Source organism: Trachypithecus francoisi, unplaced genomic scaffold (assembly GCF_009764315.1).
Source record: "Trachypithecus francoisi isolate TF-2019V2 unplaced genomic scaffold, Tfra_2.0 Contig01531, whole genome shotgun sequence".
Lineage (NCBI taxonomy): Eukaryota > Metazoa > Chordata > Mammalia > Primates > Cercopithecidae > Trachypithecus > Trachypithecus francoisi.
In genome coordinates this window covers 628,734-645,445 of record NW_022681437.1, presented here as the reverse complement: position 1 = coordinate 645,445, position 16,712 = coordinate 628,734, and the positions used below count along the sequence as shown (strand labels likewise).

Genomic DNA, 16,712 nt, shown 5'->3' with positions numbered 1-16,712 from the left:
TAGTTAGCAAATATTTCCTCCCATTCTATAGACTGTTTACTCTGTTGATAGTTTCTTTTACTCTGCAGAAGCTCTTAAATTTAATTAGATCTCATTTGTCAATTTTGCTTTTGTTGTGATTGTTTTTGGCATGTTCATCATGAAATCTTTGCCACTTCCTTTGTCCAGGATAGAATTCCCTAGGTTGTCTTCCAAGATTTTATAGGTTTGGGTTTTATGGATATTTAATTCATCTTGAGTTGATTTTTGTACATGGTGTAAGAAAGGGGTCCAATTTCAATTGTCTGCACATGGCTAGCCAGATGTCCCAGCACGATTTATTGTGTAAGGAGTCCTTTCCCTATTGCTTGTTTTCTTCAGCTTTGTGGATGATCATGTGGTTATAGGTGTGTGGCCTTATATCTGGGCTCTCTATTCTGTTCTATTTGTCTATGTGTCTGTTTCTATACCAGTACCATTACTGTAGCCCTGTAGTATAGTTTGAAGTCAGGTAATGTGATGCCTCATGTTTTGTTCTTTTTGCTTAGGATTGCCTTGGCTATTTGGGGTCTTTTTTTGTTCCATGTGAATTTTAACATAGTTTTCTTCTTCTTCTGTGAAGAATGTCATTAGTAGTTTCATAGGAATAACAATTAATCTGTAAATTGTTTTGGGTAGTATTCCATTTTAATGATATTTATTCTTTCTATCCATGAAGTAGTGTTTGATTATACTTATAAATGCAACTTCCATTTTAAAAGGCAGAATTCTTTATCATTTTTTCTAATCTAATTTAAGTGTATCACAACTGAAGATTCAAAATATGGCTTGTGTGTGTCACATTTATGGTTCAGTTGTTTTTCTATTCATTTATTAATTAATGTTATCACTTTTAATTGATTATCCATTTTTTTGGTTTTGAGGTGACACCAAACAAAAATCACAGAAATAGTATTAAAATATGTGTAAAAAAGTGAGAACTGAAAGGAGAAGGAATATTGTTGAACCTTTAGGCTGAGGCATCTGTTATTAGGCAGTTGATAAACCAAGTCGTAAGATTGGTTTTAAGTTTGCTATGTCATTTTTGCTTAGTGTTCTAGGATGTGTAGTTACTGATTATGGATTGTGCAACTCCAAAGTCATCTTAATAGGAAGAGCTTCATTGTCTCACGGGGTGAATGAATGCAACTATTAAGATGAAAGTCATTTATCTGTTCCTTGGAACAATAGAGTGATGGATATAATTCATTTGTTGATAGCTAATATCTTACCTTGATTTGTTTTATAGACCATCAGCTTAGACATTGTTTTTAGCCATCATTTCCAAGATTCTGGTGCTATATCTCATTTGCTTTCTAGTGTTGATTTTACTGCATTGTAATTTTGATAAATTAGAACCCAACACAAACAAAAAGTAAAGTCATTCTAGAACATGCATCATATATAGGGGAGTAATCTGATAAAGTGCTTTGTGCAGATATTGCAATTAGTACTGAAGTTTGAGGAGGTGAGCAATCAACAGTAAAATATTAATTGGTCTTTCTACATAGATAATTTAAACACTGATATGATAGATATATTGCTACCTGTTTTCCTGTACTGTTTTATTAATTCATGGAATAGTGACTAATAGAAGTATTACTTATCCTTATATATAAAACTCAAAATAGACTTTTCAACAAATACCTGGTGAAAACACAAATATATATATTACACACACACACACACACACACACACATTATATATATATATATATGAAGAAACCGCATTTGTTAACAAATGACTAAAATTGTCATGCCTGAACCCTCCATTATTGAACATCACCTCTCCATACCCCTTGATCTCTTTAATTTTGTGATGCTATACCGCCTACATAATTTCACCCATGAATAATAGATTCCAAGCCCATCACTTTCTGTTCCTTTCTCTTTTCTTTTGCACATGTGAGGGACCTTTGGTTACCTTCTTAAAGTGTGATTATCTAGAGAATTTACAGAATGTGAAATTAATGCTTATTTGATAAAAAAATTTAATATATAAAGCAATGCCTACAGATATTTATATATATCACATAGTTACATAGATTAAATGAAATAACTGATTTGAAATCACATAGAGCAATTAAAATACTACACAAAGTGGAAATTATCTTTTGAACTTCGATGAATTTAGGACTTATTTATTATGATAATCTGGTACTTATTGACAAAGTATAGTAAAATAACTATTAGATACTGAAACAAGCAATATTACATGCACCCTGAGGCAATAGAATAATGTGTGATGATAGACAAACATATTTTTGGCATAAATAATGTGTCTCTTGCTTGATTATTCTGTAAAGCCATGTTTCAAATGTTCCCTAAATCATACATCAAAAATCAGAAAAATTAATATAGAAGAGCAACCTTTAGAATTTGTCTTATAAGTGCTATTTGAGCTTGATTGTTATCAGATATTGAAACTCTGTTAGAGAACACCGCACTACCTGTTGTTGGAATGCTAGAATGAATCAGCAAACAATAAACAATTTGGAGAAGGAAGCAGCATTGATGGAATACACTTTCTCAGAGAAGATTAGACCAAATGTGAAAAATTAGACATGTGCAATAAGTACAATAAGCAAGCTCTTTATGGAATAAAATTTAATGGACCAGTCATATATAATTAGTGTGCCTTATTAAATTTTTTATTTTGACATCTCAAGTTTCAGAATACAGAGGAAATAGTTATAGAAATTTGGACGGCCAATGCCCTTGCTCCCCTTTGCTTGCTGTGGTCAGTTTCTCTGAAAATATTAGGTTATCAGTTGCTCCAATTTGTCTTTCTCCCAATGTGGTTACTTTTCTTGCAATATTCTAGATTCCTGTCAACCTCAAGAACTACCTTATTGTTTACCCAGGCTGTGAAAGAAGCTTTGCTTGTATGTGAGACCAAGAACACACTAGTGACTACCTAATATATTATGGCTGTTAAATGGTGTATTTTTGACTTCATGAAACACTGAAATAATTGGAATGATGAGATCTAAGTGGAGTTAGGATAATGGGCAGCATATAGATATTCTTATCTTCATGTAATACTTAAATTTGTACTACTGTAGAAATTGTACAAAAATTGTAGCATATAAACCATTCACTCATGTATTTGTTGTTGTAGCACATAATCTAGTCATTCACATAGAATTCATTTAAATATATTACAAATGAAACCAGCACTATAATGAAGAAAAAGTTTTTTAAAAATCAAGGAAATTATGCCTTGAAATTCTTTTGACAAAGCATTTGAACATTAATTATGTGGTGTGGTTTGAAATTTTTAGAATTGCATATAGTAGATGCGTAGCTCCCTTACCTACTCAGAGATAATAAAATGAACTTCCATTTGCTTTATATATCTCTAAATTTTCAGAGATGCTTATTTTATTTCTGCTTTTGCTTTCTCTAATTGTCATTGTTGTGTACCACTAAATACAACTATTGCTTACCCAACCATGATGTCTTGCTGATAAAGAGCATCACTTAAATAGCATGGGTACTGCTGGAATTTGTCAAAAATGTTAGTTCTTTGTCTTCTTTTGTATTGTTTCCTTTATCAGTTTCCAAACTAACATTAATTTATAGTAGGAGTGGGTGTAGGAGAAGGGTGAAGAAATTTAAGGTTATCTAGTCACATTTTTCATGAGAGACAGAAAAGTTAGAATGTAATTTATATATGTTAAGATATGTATGTAGGCATATTTTCCCTGGATATCTAAGTTAAATGTACCATGCTTCCATAAGACTAAGCAGTGATTATTTATATCCATATTTAGTAGCTAAATTTCTGTACTGTTCATTCAAAGAATTAAAGTCAACATTTCAAAGAAAACTCTTAATTTTAAATATAATAAAGTTTCAAGTGGTAAATGTGAGGGTTGAAATCAAAATCTGGAGACTGATGTTACTTAAACATGCATGTTCATATCCTGGTAGAAGCAGAGATGAGTTCATTATACAGTATTTGAACACTGAATTAAAGACATACTAGAATATATTATCAAATATAAACTGTTTTGTTCACTCATGTACTTTCAGTGTCTAGAACTGTGCTTGACATAAAAAATTGCTTAATAAGTATTTGTTGAATGAGTGACTAAACCTCCATGAATTCATTTCATCTCAAACTCTTTATTAACTAGAGGGTGAATATTCCTTCTAGGTTGGCAACATATATGTTCACTTAAGCTTTAGAAATGGTAGTTTTTTCTCAAAATTTCTTCCCCATTTTTAAAACCACTGAATGAATTTCCAGTTATGAAACACATTTTAAAATGTTTTTTATGATGATGGTATTGTGGAAGACAGTGTGGCAATTCCTCAAGGATCTAGAACTAGAAATACCATTTGAACCAGTCATCCCATTACTAGGTATATACCCAAAGGATTATAAATCATGCTGCTATAAAGACACACACACACGTATGTTTATTGCGGCACTATTCACAATAGCAAAGACTTGGAACCAACCCAAATGTCCATCTATGATAGACTGGATTAAGAAAATGTGGCACATATACACCATGGAATACTGTGCAGCCATAAAATAGCATGAGTTCATGTCCTTTGTAAGGACATGGATGAAACTGGAAACCATCATTCTGAGCAAACTATCACAAGGACAGAAACCCAAACACCACATGTTGTCACTCCTAGGTGGGAATTGAACAATGAGAACACTTGGACACAGGGCGGGGAACATCACACACCGGGGCCTGTCATGGGGTGGGGTCAGGGGAGGGATAGCATTAGGAGATATACTCAACGTAAATGATGAGTTAATGGGTGCAGCATACCAACATGGCCCATGTATACATATGTAACAAACCTGCATGTTGTGCACATGTACCCTAGAACTTAAAGTATAATAAAAAAATAAATAAATAAAAAATAGAGTAGAACAGATTTAGAATGGATTGGGAGAGGGTGACTTTTTGGAACTAGATTGCTCTATTAATTGTTTCTGTTGTGTAGAAATATTGCAGCATGCATGCAACGCTTTTATTTCTTTATTTTGTTTTTCTTTTCTTTTTTTTTTGGAGGGTTGGTATCCAGGAATTCAAGGTTGTTTTATCTTATTTTTTTAAATTTAACTTTTATTCTGAGTTCAGGGGTACATTTGCAGGTTTATGTAAGTAAACTTGTGTCATGGGGGTTTGTTGTACAGATTATTTCATTACCCAGGTATTAAGCCTAGTACCCATTAGTTATTTTTCCGGATCCTCTCCCTCCTCCCATCTTCCAGCCTCCAATAGGCCCCAGTGTGTGCTGTTCCCCTGTATATGTCCATGAGTTCTCATCATTTAACTCCCACTTATAAGTGAGAATATCCTGCAATGTTTTTAAAAACAGTCTGTAGTATTCTTCTGCCAGTTGTAATAATGTGTAATACCTAAGGGTAAGATAAGAACAGAGCTATAGTTTTAATTCCAATTGTCACTGCCCCATTTTTATTTCTGCTTATGTTTGCATGACATTTATAAAATCACATAAACATCCAAAACTTCTTATATATGCTAGATTCACAGCATATAGAACACATATATGTGTGCATATTAGCTAGTAGTATCAATGGGGTATTTTTAATCTCACCTTCATAACAGAGTATAAAACCAAAAATTCCCAAGACTGAATTTTGAGCAAGTTTTTATATTATGTAATCCCAATGCACATCATTGTACAAATGATGCTAAAAATACTATACCACAGGCAACAGTGTTTTTGTGTTGTTTACTAGGATAAAGAATGTCTTCAGCTCTAGCATTACTCACATATTTTATATATGATACCAAATGCTCAACACAGGAAAGTCGTTGGATTCAAAACATATATTTTTAAATTTTGTGATAAAAATTAATGAGATGTTTAAAATCTACTCCTGACCCAAACTATCTCAACTGTTGCAACAGATGCATTTATTTGATTATTGATTATAAATAGGAAGATTTCTTTTTTTCCAATTTTGTGTCTTCCAACACTGGCATATACATATTTTTAAAAATGCAGATGTGCAGCTATGCAATGGGACAGTTATTTCATATAACATGTTGCTTGGCATAATCAGAGCACAATATCCATAACAAGTTATTTATATCCTGTAGTCCTCCTGTTTTTAGAACAATTACTAAAATTTGTTGATGTTATCAAATACCAATAAATATTGAGAAATTCCTTAATTGGATACATATATGCATTAATACATTTCTGGAATGGAATTTTAAGTAACCATCTGACCACTGAGTTTTCAAAACTGCTAAATACCTTATAATTGGATTAACTTTCATTTAGTTATAAAAGTATAACATCTGATAGGCTTTAGCTCAGTGTGATACAAATTTAATTCTGTTTATATATCATTTACAAATACCATCCAGAAGAAGCACATTAGAATGTTTAATTATACTAGAGATTAAAAGATATTTAATATATAAACTTGAGAATATATTAAATAAAATAGAGAATAAGAATTGAGAATTACGAAAGGAAACTGAAGAAAAAATTTGCAGATTTTAAGAAAATCAAATTTCCTCATTGAATTTTGTCAGAAGAGTTGAAGAACTGAAATAATTTTAAAGCTTTCAGTGAGTGAAAAAATGGAGAAGTAGCAAGAGAGATTGATTTTTGACTCACTTTCAACTTGGTACTGTTTTTAAATGCCTTTCTTATTTTCAAGCCCTACTCAAGCTCTTCCTTGAAGTTGTGTAATTCCTGTTAGTCTGTAGATGTGAAAACCCATTTTTATATGAACTACCTTCTGTGTTCTATAAACATAAATTCTCAGGGTTGGGATGTCTTCTAGTCTAACTCTCCCATTGAATGTTTGGACGTCATCTACCATATCTATATATCTAAAGCAAATATAATAGATCTAATCTGGTGGTGCAGTACCTCCAAAGATATGGAATACACTCCTGAAATATCCTGAAACATTTTTTTTTCAGAATCCTTTAATAAGCAGTTATGTCAATCTGAAAGTCGCTTACCTGTACTTTATATAATAGCTATTCTTGTTTTCTTATCCAAAGAAAAAACCTCTAATTCCCTTTTCACATTATAGTTGTTACCATATTAGGCATTTGTCACATCAACCCCTCTCCTCTCCCAAACTTCTCTTCTTCAAATCAAACTTTCTTGTCTCTCCTTTATAATGATTATTTGTCTCCTTTTATCCAGATCAATTTTTTTTTCACTTTGATGCCCAGAGCTGAAGAAATGGACTATGGTATAAATTATTCATTGCCCAGAGAATAATTGCGTTTTAAACCCATATTATAACAAAGAATAAAGATTATATTTTGTGATTTGTAACAAATACCTGTTATTTTCCCTTAACTGTTGAATTAAATATTTTAATTGTTTATATTCTCTAACTATCTTGGTATATTAAAGTATTATCTTTTATATATTTATCAATGGTGGACACTTTTATAGGTATTCTGTGTCATTTTTTATACTTTAGCTATCTTATTTCATTTATCTTTATTCTTACTGTACAAATTCATAATATTTGATTCAAAACAAATTTATCACTAATTAACAGTCGCAATTATGCTAACATCTCATTTATTGATTTTAATTTAAAACAGCTTTTGTTAACATGCATGTTTAGGGTTGACTTCTTAATAATTTCTTCTCCCTCTTCTCTTTCTCCTCTTGGTCAGTGTTGTGCGGGCTAACACAACGAACTGTAACAAGTGTGCTTGGTATGGACTTGTTGTCCGGGACGTACATATTCGCGGTCCTCCTAGCATGCGTGGTGTTCCACTCTGGCGCCCAGGAGAAGAACTACACCGTCCGAGAAGAAATGCCAGAAAACGTCCTAATAGGCGACTTGTTGAAAGACCTTAACTTGTCGCTGATTCCAAACAAGTCCTTGACATCTGCTATGCAGTTCAAGCTAGTGTACAAGACCGGAGATGTGCCACTGATTCGAATTGAAGAGGGTACTGGTGAGATCTTCACTACTGGTGCTCGCATTGATCGTGAGAAATTATGTGCTGGTATCCCAACGGATGAGCATTGCTTTTATGAAGTGGAGGTTGCCATTTTGCCGGATGAAATATTTAGACTCGTTAAGATACGTTTTCTGATAGAAGATATAAATGATAATGCACCATTGTTCCAACAACAGTTATCAACATATCAATTCCAGAGAACTCGGCTATAAACTCTAAATATACTCTCCCAGCGGCCATTGATCCTGACGTAGGAATAACGGAGTTCAAAACTACGAACTAATTAAGGTGCGTTTTAAAATCACTTTGTTAAAGATGTCTCATTTTAAAGAGTAAAATAAAGTATTTATGTATTTCAAATTTTGAGTAAGCCATCACCCCAATTTTTCAAAAATTTATGTAATTTAAAGCATAGTGGAGAAAATTCATCAATGCAGTTTTTGCAATTACATGAGGATTATGAATTTTCATGGTATGTATATTCATCTTCAAATAGTTGTGTTTCCATTAATCTATAAAGGGATCAGACAAGGAGGTCAGCCCTGCTACTTACAAATCAGTAGTTTGCCCAGCTTCATTCTTTTAATCTGTCCAGTCATGCTTCTGCCAAAAACTTGACATAAGCAAATCATTAAGAATGAATCCAGAAATCTGACCATCAATTTTTCCTAGTGATTACTTTAGATACAAAAATTTTGTCTTGCCATTCGATATGGTGCCAAATAAATCTACTTGACAAGTGACTAGAACAATTTAATTTATTAATAGCATTTCTGAACATATATAGATAAATATTTTTCATGAGGATTTCAAGGCAAGGCAAGGTCTTTAGCATATCCTGAAATCAAATTGAGATTAAATTTTAGTCAATGTTCTGTTAATGTTAAATATTTTCATTTTTTTTAACTATTATTTGAAAACAGAGTGTTCATTTGTTGTAAAGGGTAAGTAAGCCTTTTAACAAAAAATATTCAATCAGTTGATTTGAATAACCTATCCTGGCTTGATTTGGGTCTTAGGATGGAGAAGGTAGAGAGAAGAATAGATTGAATATTTGATATTCTTCAACATATGTGTAGAGGGGCCACATTTATCAAGTTAATGATCAATTCTTTTTGATTATTTATATGATATAAAGAGTAATAGATAACTCAGATTGGGGTATGTGAAATAGTACAATGCACTTGAATGATCTTGGAAAATATATGTTAATGAAATAACAGATGTACATGTTTCACATAGATCTGTTCAGGGGATTTTCATACTTTTATAAATATTCTGCCAAACTACATTGATTACATAATAACTAGTGTTAAAAATATGCCCCAAAACATATAAATAAGACATTCTGATATATATCATCTGAAGGTTTTGACCTAGAGTATATACAATGTGGGAAAATTGCTCAACTGATGCTGATCTATTGTAAAGATATATTTGTTTGTAAATTCATTCAGAAATGGGAGGCTACAGACCTCTTGAGCAAATTTCAGTGAAATGCAAATATGTTTGAGTATATGAAGTGAAAACAGAAAGAGAAGGATTTGGAAAGAAGGGAACCCTTGTATGCTATTGGTGGGAATGTAAATTAGTACAACCACTATGGAGAACAGTTTGGAGGTTCCTGAAAAAAACTAAAAATTAGATGATTTTTAAATGAGCACTTTGGGGTGAAGTTCCTGCAATGACATCTCCTTATCTGATGAAATGGAAAAATATTCAGGAGTCAGACAGATATGGATCACAGTTTTGTGCTTACCTCTTACCAGACATGCTACTTTCAGCTTAATCTTTTTGACCTTTAATTTCTTCAGTCATAATATGGGGATGATAATTATCACAGGGGCAGAACTGGGAAAAATAAGCACTTAGTATGGAGTAGATATACCTGCATAGAAGATTTTTGGAGCTGCTTTAAAACACTTAACTACTTATGGAAATGTGAGGCTTATCACTTGAAATAATAAATTGAGTAGCGGAGTGGATAGTCTCTCTCTAAAGCAACACTCCACAACAGAATTTTCTGCAAGGACGGTAGTTTTATAATCTGTGATACAACACAGTAGCCACTAGTCACACATGGCTATCGTCCTTGAAAGTACTTAGTAGCTATTGCTACTGAGGAACTAAATGCTTAATTAATTCAATTTTAATTTTAATAGCCACATGTGGTTAGTGGCTATCATATTGCACAGCACAGCCTAAACAAATAAAAAGTTTATTTGGACAATAAAAATTAATAGGCAAAATCAAAATGAGACCTTACCAAGTTTAAATCGGATATTAGCAATAGGGTCTCTTCAACTGACCATCTTGACAAATGTGTTGTTTTAAAATGTAGTGGTTTATTCAAGGAATAATTTTGTCTTGTCTCCCTTAGGGAAGCTTAACGAACTTCCAAGAAATTTCTGATTTGTCTTGAAAGCTGCTTAACTAATTCAGATAAAACAAATAAGCCTGCTGGCATAATTTTAGCTTTGTTAAAATGTGCTTTCATTTGACATTCTTTGAAAGATTGTCAGCAAATGACAAAAAGTCTCACTACAGGTTCTTAGATGAGTCTTAGAGATGCTCTAAAATCTCTTTCTGTTTTAGAACGTGTGATAAGCCTAAAGTAACTATATGATGTGCCTAAAGTACTGGGGCATTTGTATGGCCCCCTGAACAAATACTGTTTTGACTGCTTGTTAAAAATAATGAGAATGGAACACAAAGCATAGCTCCAGGCATGCAGAGGGCCATGACATGGGTGACTTTTACTGAATGCACTTTGACTTGCAAAAAGGCCCTGTCTTGAAAGTGGCATACTTTGGGAGGCCGAGACGGGTGGATCACGAGGTCAGGAGATCGAGACCATCCTGGCGAACACGGTGAAACCCCATCTCCACTAAAAAAAAAAATACAAAAAACTAGCCGGGTGAGGTGGCGGCGCCTGTAGTCCCAGCTACTCGGGAGGCTGAGGCGGGAGAATGGCGTAACCCGGGAGGTGGAGCTTGCAGTGAGCTGAGATCCGGCCACTGCACTCCAGCCTGGGTGACAGAGCGAGACTCCGTCTCAAAAAAAAAAAAAAAAAAAAAAAAAAAAAAAGAAAGTGGCATATATGCTATGGGAAAGGAGAGTTAAAGAAAAAGAGAGAAAGGAAGCATGTTTTGATTCATCCATAAACTTTCATAAATTTTACAATGTGAAATAAGTAGGCCAACCATAATAATTTCTTTTAAAAGACCCTTTGTCCTGCGGAATAGGATGAGAATTTAATTAATATTAATTTGCTCCACTTTTGTTGAATAGACAAGAATAGCAAAATCACAGTTTATCCTAACTAGGCTAATATAAAATGTATTTGAATAGTTCAAATAGCAAAGGGAGAGAAGGGAGAAATATAGAGAAAAATTCTAGGAAAAAAGGTCAATTTAAATATTTAAATAGGTCAATTTATACAGGAAGGGGTCCTACTATTGACTATTTGATATTAATTAACTGAAATTAAAGGCATTGGCAGAAAATATTTATTAAATGTTTAAAATGTATGTAGCATAAAATTTCATAAGACTTAGAATATTTCTAAAACTAATATATACATATATTAATTTAGCTTACCTTTTTATGAGTTTCAGTATACCGTGGCACAAACAGGGAAAGTATTATTTCACATTTTAAATATTTGGAAAATGAGTTTCCGGGTGATAATGTATTATGCTTATCATCATGTGACTGGTAAATGATAGAGGTAGGAACCAGAGTGCAGTTCCTGACTCCTAATCAACAGACAGATTGTGGATGGATAGATAACCTTCAGAGCAGGATCACTACAGATTCATGATACAAAAGGAGAAGAGTGAAAGAAAGAAAAAGGGCTGGGTGCAGTGGCTCATACCTGTAATCCCAGCACTTTGGGAGGCTGAGGCAGGTGGGTTACTTGAGGTCAGGAGTTCGAGACCAGCCTGGCCAATATAGTGACACCCTGTCTCTACTAAAAAAATACAAAAAAAAAAAAAAAAATTAGCTGAGCGTGGTGGCGGGAGGCTGAGGCAGGAGAATCGCGTGAATTCAGGAGGCAGAGGTTGCAGTAAGCCGAGATTGCCCCATTGCAATCCAGCCTGGGCAACAGTGAGAGAATTTGTCTCAAAAAATAAATAAATACAATTTAAAAAGGAAAAAGTGGAGGAATGAAGTAAATACCAAGTAATTCTGCTTGTTTAAAAAATAAGTAAAAATAAAACTTATATATGTGACTTTGATGAGATTTTCAACTTTTTAATGGATCCTGTTACTCTTTAAAGAAAAAAAAAATCATCTATAAGAGTTATTGATGTTATTAATAGTTGCCACTTAAAAAAGAATCCAGATTTGAAACCTTATCTTTTCTCTCTTTCAAGTAAAGTCCTACTGCAATGCTAATTCCTATATACATATAGCTATTTACATACTCACACACATCATACTACACATTGCAGTATTTGAAAGAACTGTTGGTCAGGAGTAGGAAATCACAGGATCTCTTTAACTTTCACTTTTTAATTCAGATGGCTTGTTATTTATAAAGCTTTTAAAATATTGTAAGTATTTTTTTGACAGGAAAGCCAACATTTTCACAAATAGAAACATCCCTCAAGCACCCAATCTGACTCAGAATATGTATATAAACCACAGGGACTTCCTTCTTTTCTCATGGTAGGAACTCAGGGGAAATTAGTTTATATAATGATGTTACAGTTATTTTTATTTTCTGCTTCAAATTTCCATCTTCCCTGGTGTATATCAACAGTCACATTTCTATACTAGCCCAGTGACAGTGTGCTGATTGATTTCCTTAAGGAAGGCATGACAGTGTTTCAAAGGATGACAGTTTGTATTGACAGAACATGATGATCAACTTTTTCTCAGATTAGTGATCCTACTCAAAGCCTTCCCTTGTTTCTACCCATCCCATAAGGCATCCTCATCTTTTCCATGAATCTCAAAAGATCATTTAATCGGGGTTAGTCTTTTAACATAGCCAATGGCCCTTGTTTCCATTTTAAGAAAACATCTTCCCCATTGATCAAGAGTTGGACTGGATTTATGAAACTAAAATTAGAGTTAGATTTGTTTTGAGATCTGGGGTTAGAAAATCTAAATTGTGAAAAATCTTATCTACCACAAGATTTAGAAATCTTGATTTAAATTGCCAAGAACAAGGCATCAAATAATACATTGTGAAGACAAAAAGCAAGCAAACTTTGTTGTTCTGAAGAAATTAACATTTTTAACGTTATGTAACCATAACTCAAAGTGATGTGTAACATCAGGAGAAGTGAGTAAAGATTCGTGAATGTCAGTGCAGAGAGAATATACTATAACAATGAGTATAACAATTTTAGAAAACTTACTTAGTTTATTTGCCTCTAAGAGACTCAGAAGAGTTTGAATATAATGATTTCCTCATTTTTTCAAATATAAAATGAAGTTTCACTTAAAATTTCTCCATTTCAGCTTTAAGATTACTTGATTTCATACTCTCTGAATTCTGTAATTTGCATACTAATATTTTTGATCTAGTGTTAACAAGCAAAAGTGATGACAATCAAATGCTAATGACTATGAGATTTCTGAAAGCTGGGGTTATTATCAAAGTACACTTCCAGTGGGGAAAAAATGACAACATAAAACTCATCGTCTTCACAAATGAATCTTTATTAATGCTGTCAGGTCTTAAATAAATGAGAGTGTGACACTAATAGGATTAAGTAACTTTTGACTTCATTACTATTATCAGAGTCTTGGTTATTATTCATCGTCCACTAATGCCTTTTGTTAAATACATATGTTATTAATAATCCCACAGTATGGATGGATATTTATGGAACGTAAGTTGGACATTGTAAATAGTTCAATTCTAGAATTTATAAATTGAGGCTCTGAAGAACAAATGTGTTTCCAAATCTGAATGATTTACTTACATCATGCCTCTTAACTGCGTATTACCAACTAACTATAAGAAGCACCACTAAATTTTATGTTATTAGGTACAGATTTATTGATCTGTTATTTCATTGTCTACTATATCTAAATAAAAATAAATTTGAACTTAATGTTATTCCTGCCAAAGGAAATGACTTAAATCCTAAAATAAAAACATATTTATACAAGACAAAATTAATTGGTATAGAATTCTGTAATGAAAGCATGAGGTTGTATTACACAGCTCTAATTGGCTTTAATAATTTTGATCAATGCTAATAATCTAAGATAATAAATATCCCAATGTGGGTAGTTTTCTTGGCATAAATTATTCTTGCTGTCTACACTGATTTATATTGATTATATAACAACACTGCTGTGGAGACACTCTCTTACTGAACCGAAGTATGATCTTTCAATCTTAGATCACAAAAATTGATGGATTGGTAAGATTTCTGTATCAGAGGTGATGACACCTTGTATGAGAAGTGATGATAAAAGCAATAAGGTCATTCTGCAGAAAACTTTCTGAGTTTGTTTGAGTTTTATCTATAAAATAATGTATCTATCTTCGTGATTTTACCAGAGTATGAGTTTGGACCAGTTTTTGATGGAATTTTTCTTTAGCAAAAGCTATAAAGTGCAGATGAAAACTAATTCTCACTTAAAAATCAAATACTCAAGAAATTAATATTCTCCCTTTGTATATATCAGTCTACAGTCATCTTCACAAAACTAATCAAGAATGAATAATTAAATAATCTAATAGCATAATAGACCAAATAAATTGCTTTGACCACCAATTAAATTTTAGTAGATTGTTGTTCAAGTGTCTTTCAGTTTCCCAGTGCAGGTAGATGTTACTGGGGGAAGGAAAATATTGAGTTTAATTTAATTAAATAACACAGAACTTAATTTTCTTAATTATTTTTGAAATGTCCTTTATTCATTGGTCTTTTGCTTGCACAAATTATATCTTCACCAATCTATTCTACCAATAGGTAATAAAGTGTTTTATCCATAAAATGTTAAATATCTGTTACTAGAGCACTAAAGGCATCAAAATAGAATACAGGTGGACACACACGTTTTAGCAATTAAAACTATAAAAATATCGTGAGTCGGCCGGGCGCGGTGGCTCAAGCCTGTAATCCCAGCACTTTGGGAGGCCGAGACGGGTGGATCACGAGGTCAGGAGATCGAGACCATCCTGGTCTACACGGTGAAACCCCGTATCTACTAAAAAATACAAAAAACTAGCCGGGCGAGATGGCGGGCGCCTGTAGTCCCAGCTACTCGGGAGGCTGAGGCAGGAGAATGGCGTAAACCCGGGAGGCGGAGCTTGCAGTGAGCCGAGATGGCGCCACTGCACTCCAGCCTGGGCGACAGAGCGAGACTCCGTCTCAAAAAAAAAAAAAAATCGTGAGTCATCTATTTTTTATTTCCTTTGAGATAGAAGAGGTAATTCTAGGTGAACAATCATAAGAAACCTATTGCTTATTCTTTATACATTGGGAGAATATTTAGTGATAGCATGTTTTAATTGCTGCATGCACATATCTCTATGCTTGCTGGTAAACTGAGGAAAGTAGTATAACGTCATATATAGGAAACATATTTTAAAAGACCTATTTTGCTGCCGGGCGCAGTGGCTCACGCCTGTAATCCCAGCACTTTAAGAGGCTGAGGAAGGTGGATCACAAGGTCAGGAGTTCAAAACCAGCCTGGCCAAGATAGTGAAACCCCATCTCGACTGAAAATACAAAAATTAGCTGGGCCCAGTGGCAGGCGCCTGTAATCCCAGCTACTTGGGAGGCTGAGGCAGGAGAATTGCTTGAAACCGGGTGGGAGAGTTTGCAGTGAGCCAAGATATTCCGCTGTACTCCAGCCTGGGTGACAGAGTGAGACACCATCTCAAATAAATAAATAAATAAATAAATAAATAAAATAAAAAAGACCTATTTTGCAAAGTAAGTGTGAATTTTGTTTCATTAAACAAAACAAAGGATTTTAAAAGTTGAGTATCATAAAATGAAGTTTTGGATTATCTAACCTAATTTACACTTGTCTTCACAATATCACTTAATCCGGAATTTTATTTTATGTAGGGTATTATCATGATATTTCTCATCTTTTTACTTATTTTATGTATAGAAGTTCATTATTTCAAGCTTCTTCAGTACAATGAAGTGAAATTCTAAAGAATGAAAAGTTATTCTATTAAATTTTGTCTAGATGTAACAATAACTGACTGCTAACTAATATCTTAGTCCAATTCCAGTAATCTAAATTTAACACATATTTAATGAGTGCCCAATGTACAAAGTCTTGAGGGATAAGAAATGGGTTTGGAAAACAGTCAGTGTCCCCAAGGAGATTAGTAACAGGCATTATCGGGATTATATTTTTGCTCTAATGATAGTAAAGAGGAAAGCATATTTATTTTATATATACGTATGTTTGTATATCTATATCTATATATTATATAGATACCTTTTCTCTGTTTCTTTTTTTATTTTTATTTTTTATTTTTGAGACAGAGCCTTGCTCTGTCACTCAGGCTGGAGTGCAGTGGCACAATCTCGGCTTACTGCAACCTCCACCTCCTGGGTTAAGTTGATTCTCCTGCCTCAGCCTCCTGAGTAGCTGAGACTATAGACATCCGCCACCATGCTTGGCTAATTTTTGTTGTTGTTGTTGTGTTTTTAGTAGAGACAGGGTTTCACCATTTTGGCCAGGGTGGTCTCAAACTCCTGATCTCCAGTGATCCTCCCGCCTCTGCCTCCCGAAATGTTG

General features: G+C 33.5%; 1 protein-coding gene across 1 annotated transcript in view; it reads left to right on the top strand.

Moving 5' to 3' along the window:
* Positions 1–7,687: 7,687 nt before the first annotated feature.
* The window catches only part of LOC117062667 (protocadherin-11 X-linked-like), a gene marked incomplete at its 3' end in the record, with an annotated part of 529,838 nt that continues 520,813 nt past the window's right edge, over positions 7,688–16,712 (top strand). The window contains 3 exon segments of the mRNA XM_033176447.1: positions 7,688–8,135; positions 8,138–8,227; positions 8,230–8,261. Coding sequence (XP_033032338.1) covers positions 7,724–8,135; positions 8,138–8,227; positions 8,230–8,261 — 534 coding nt within the window.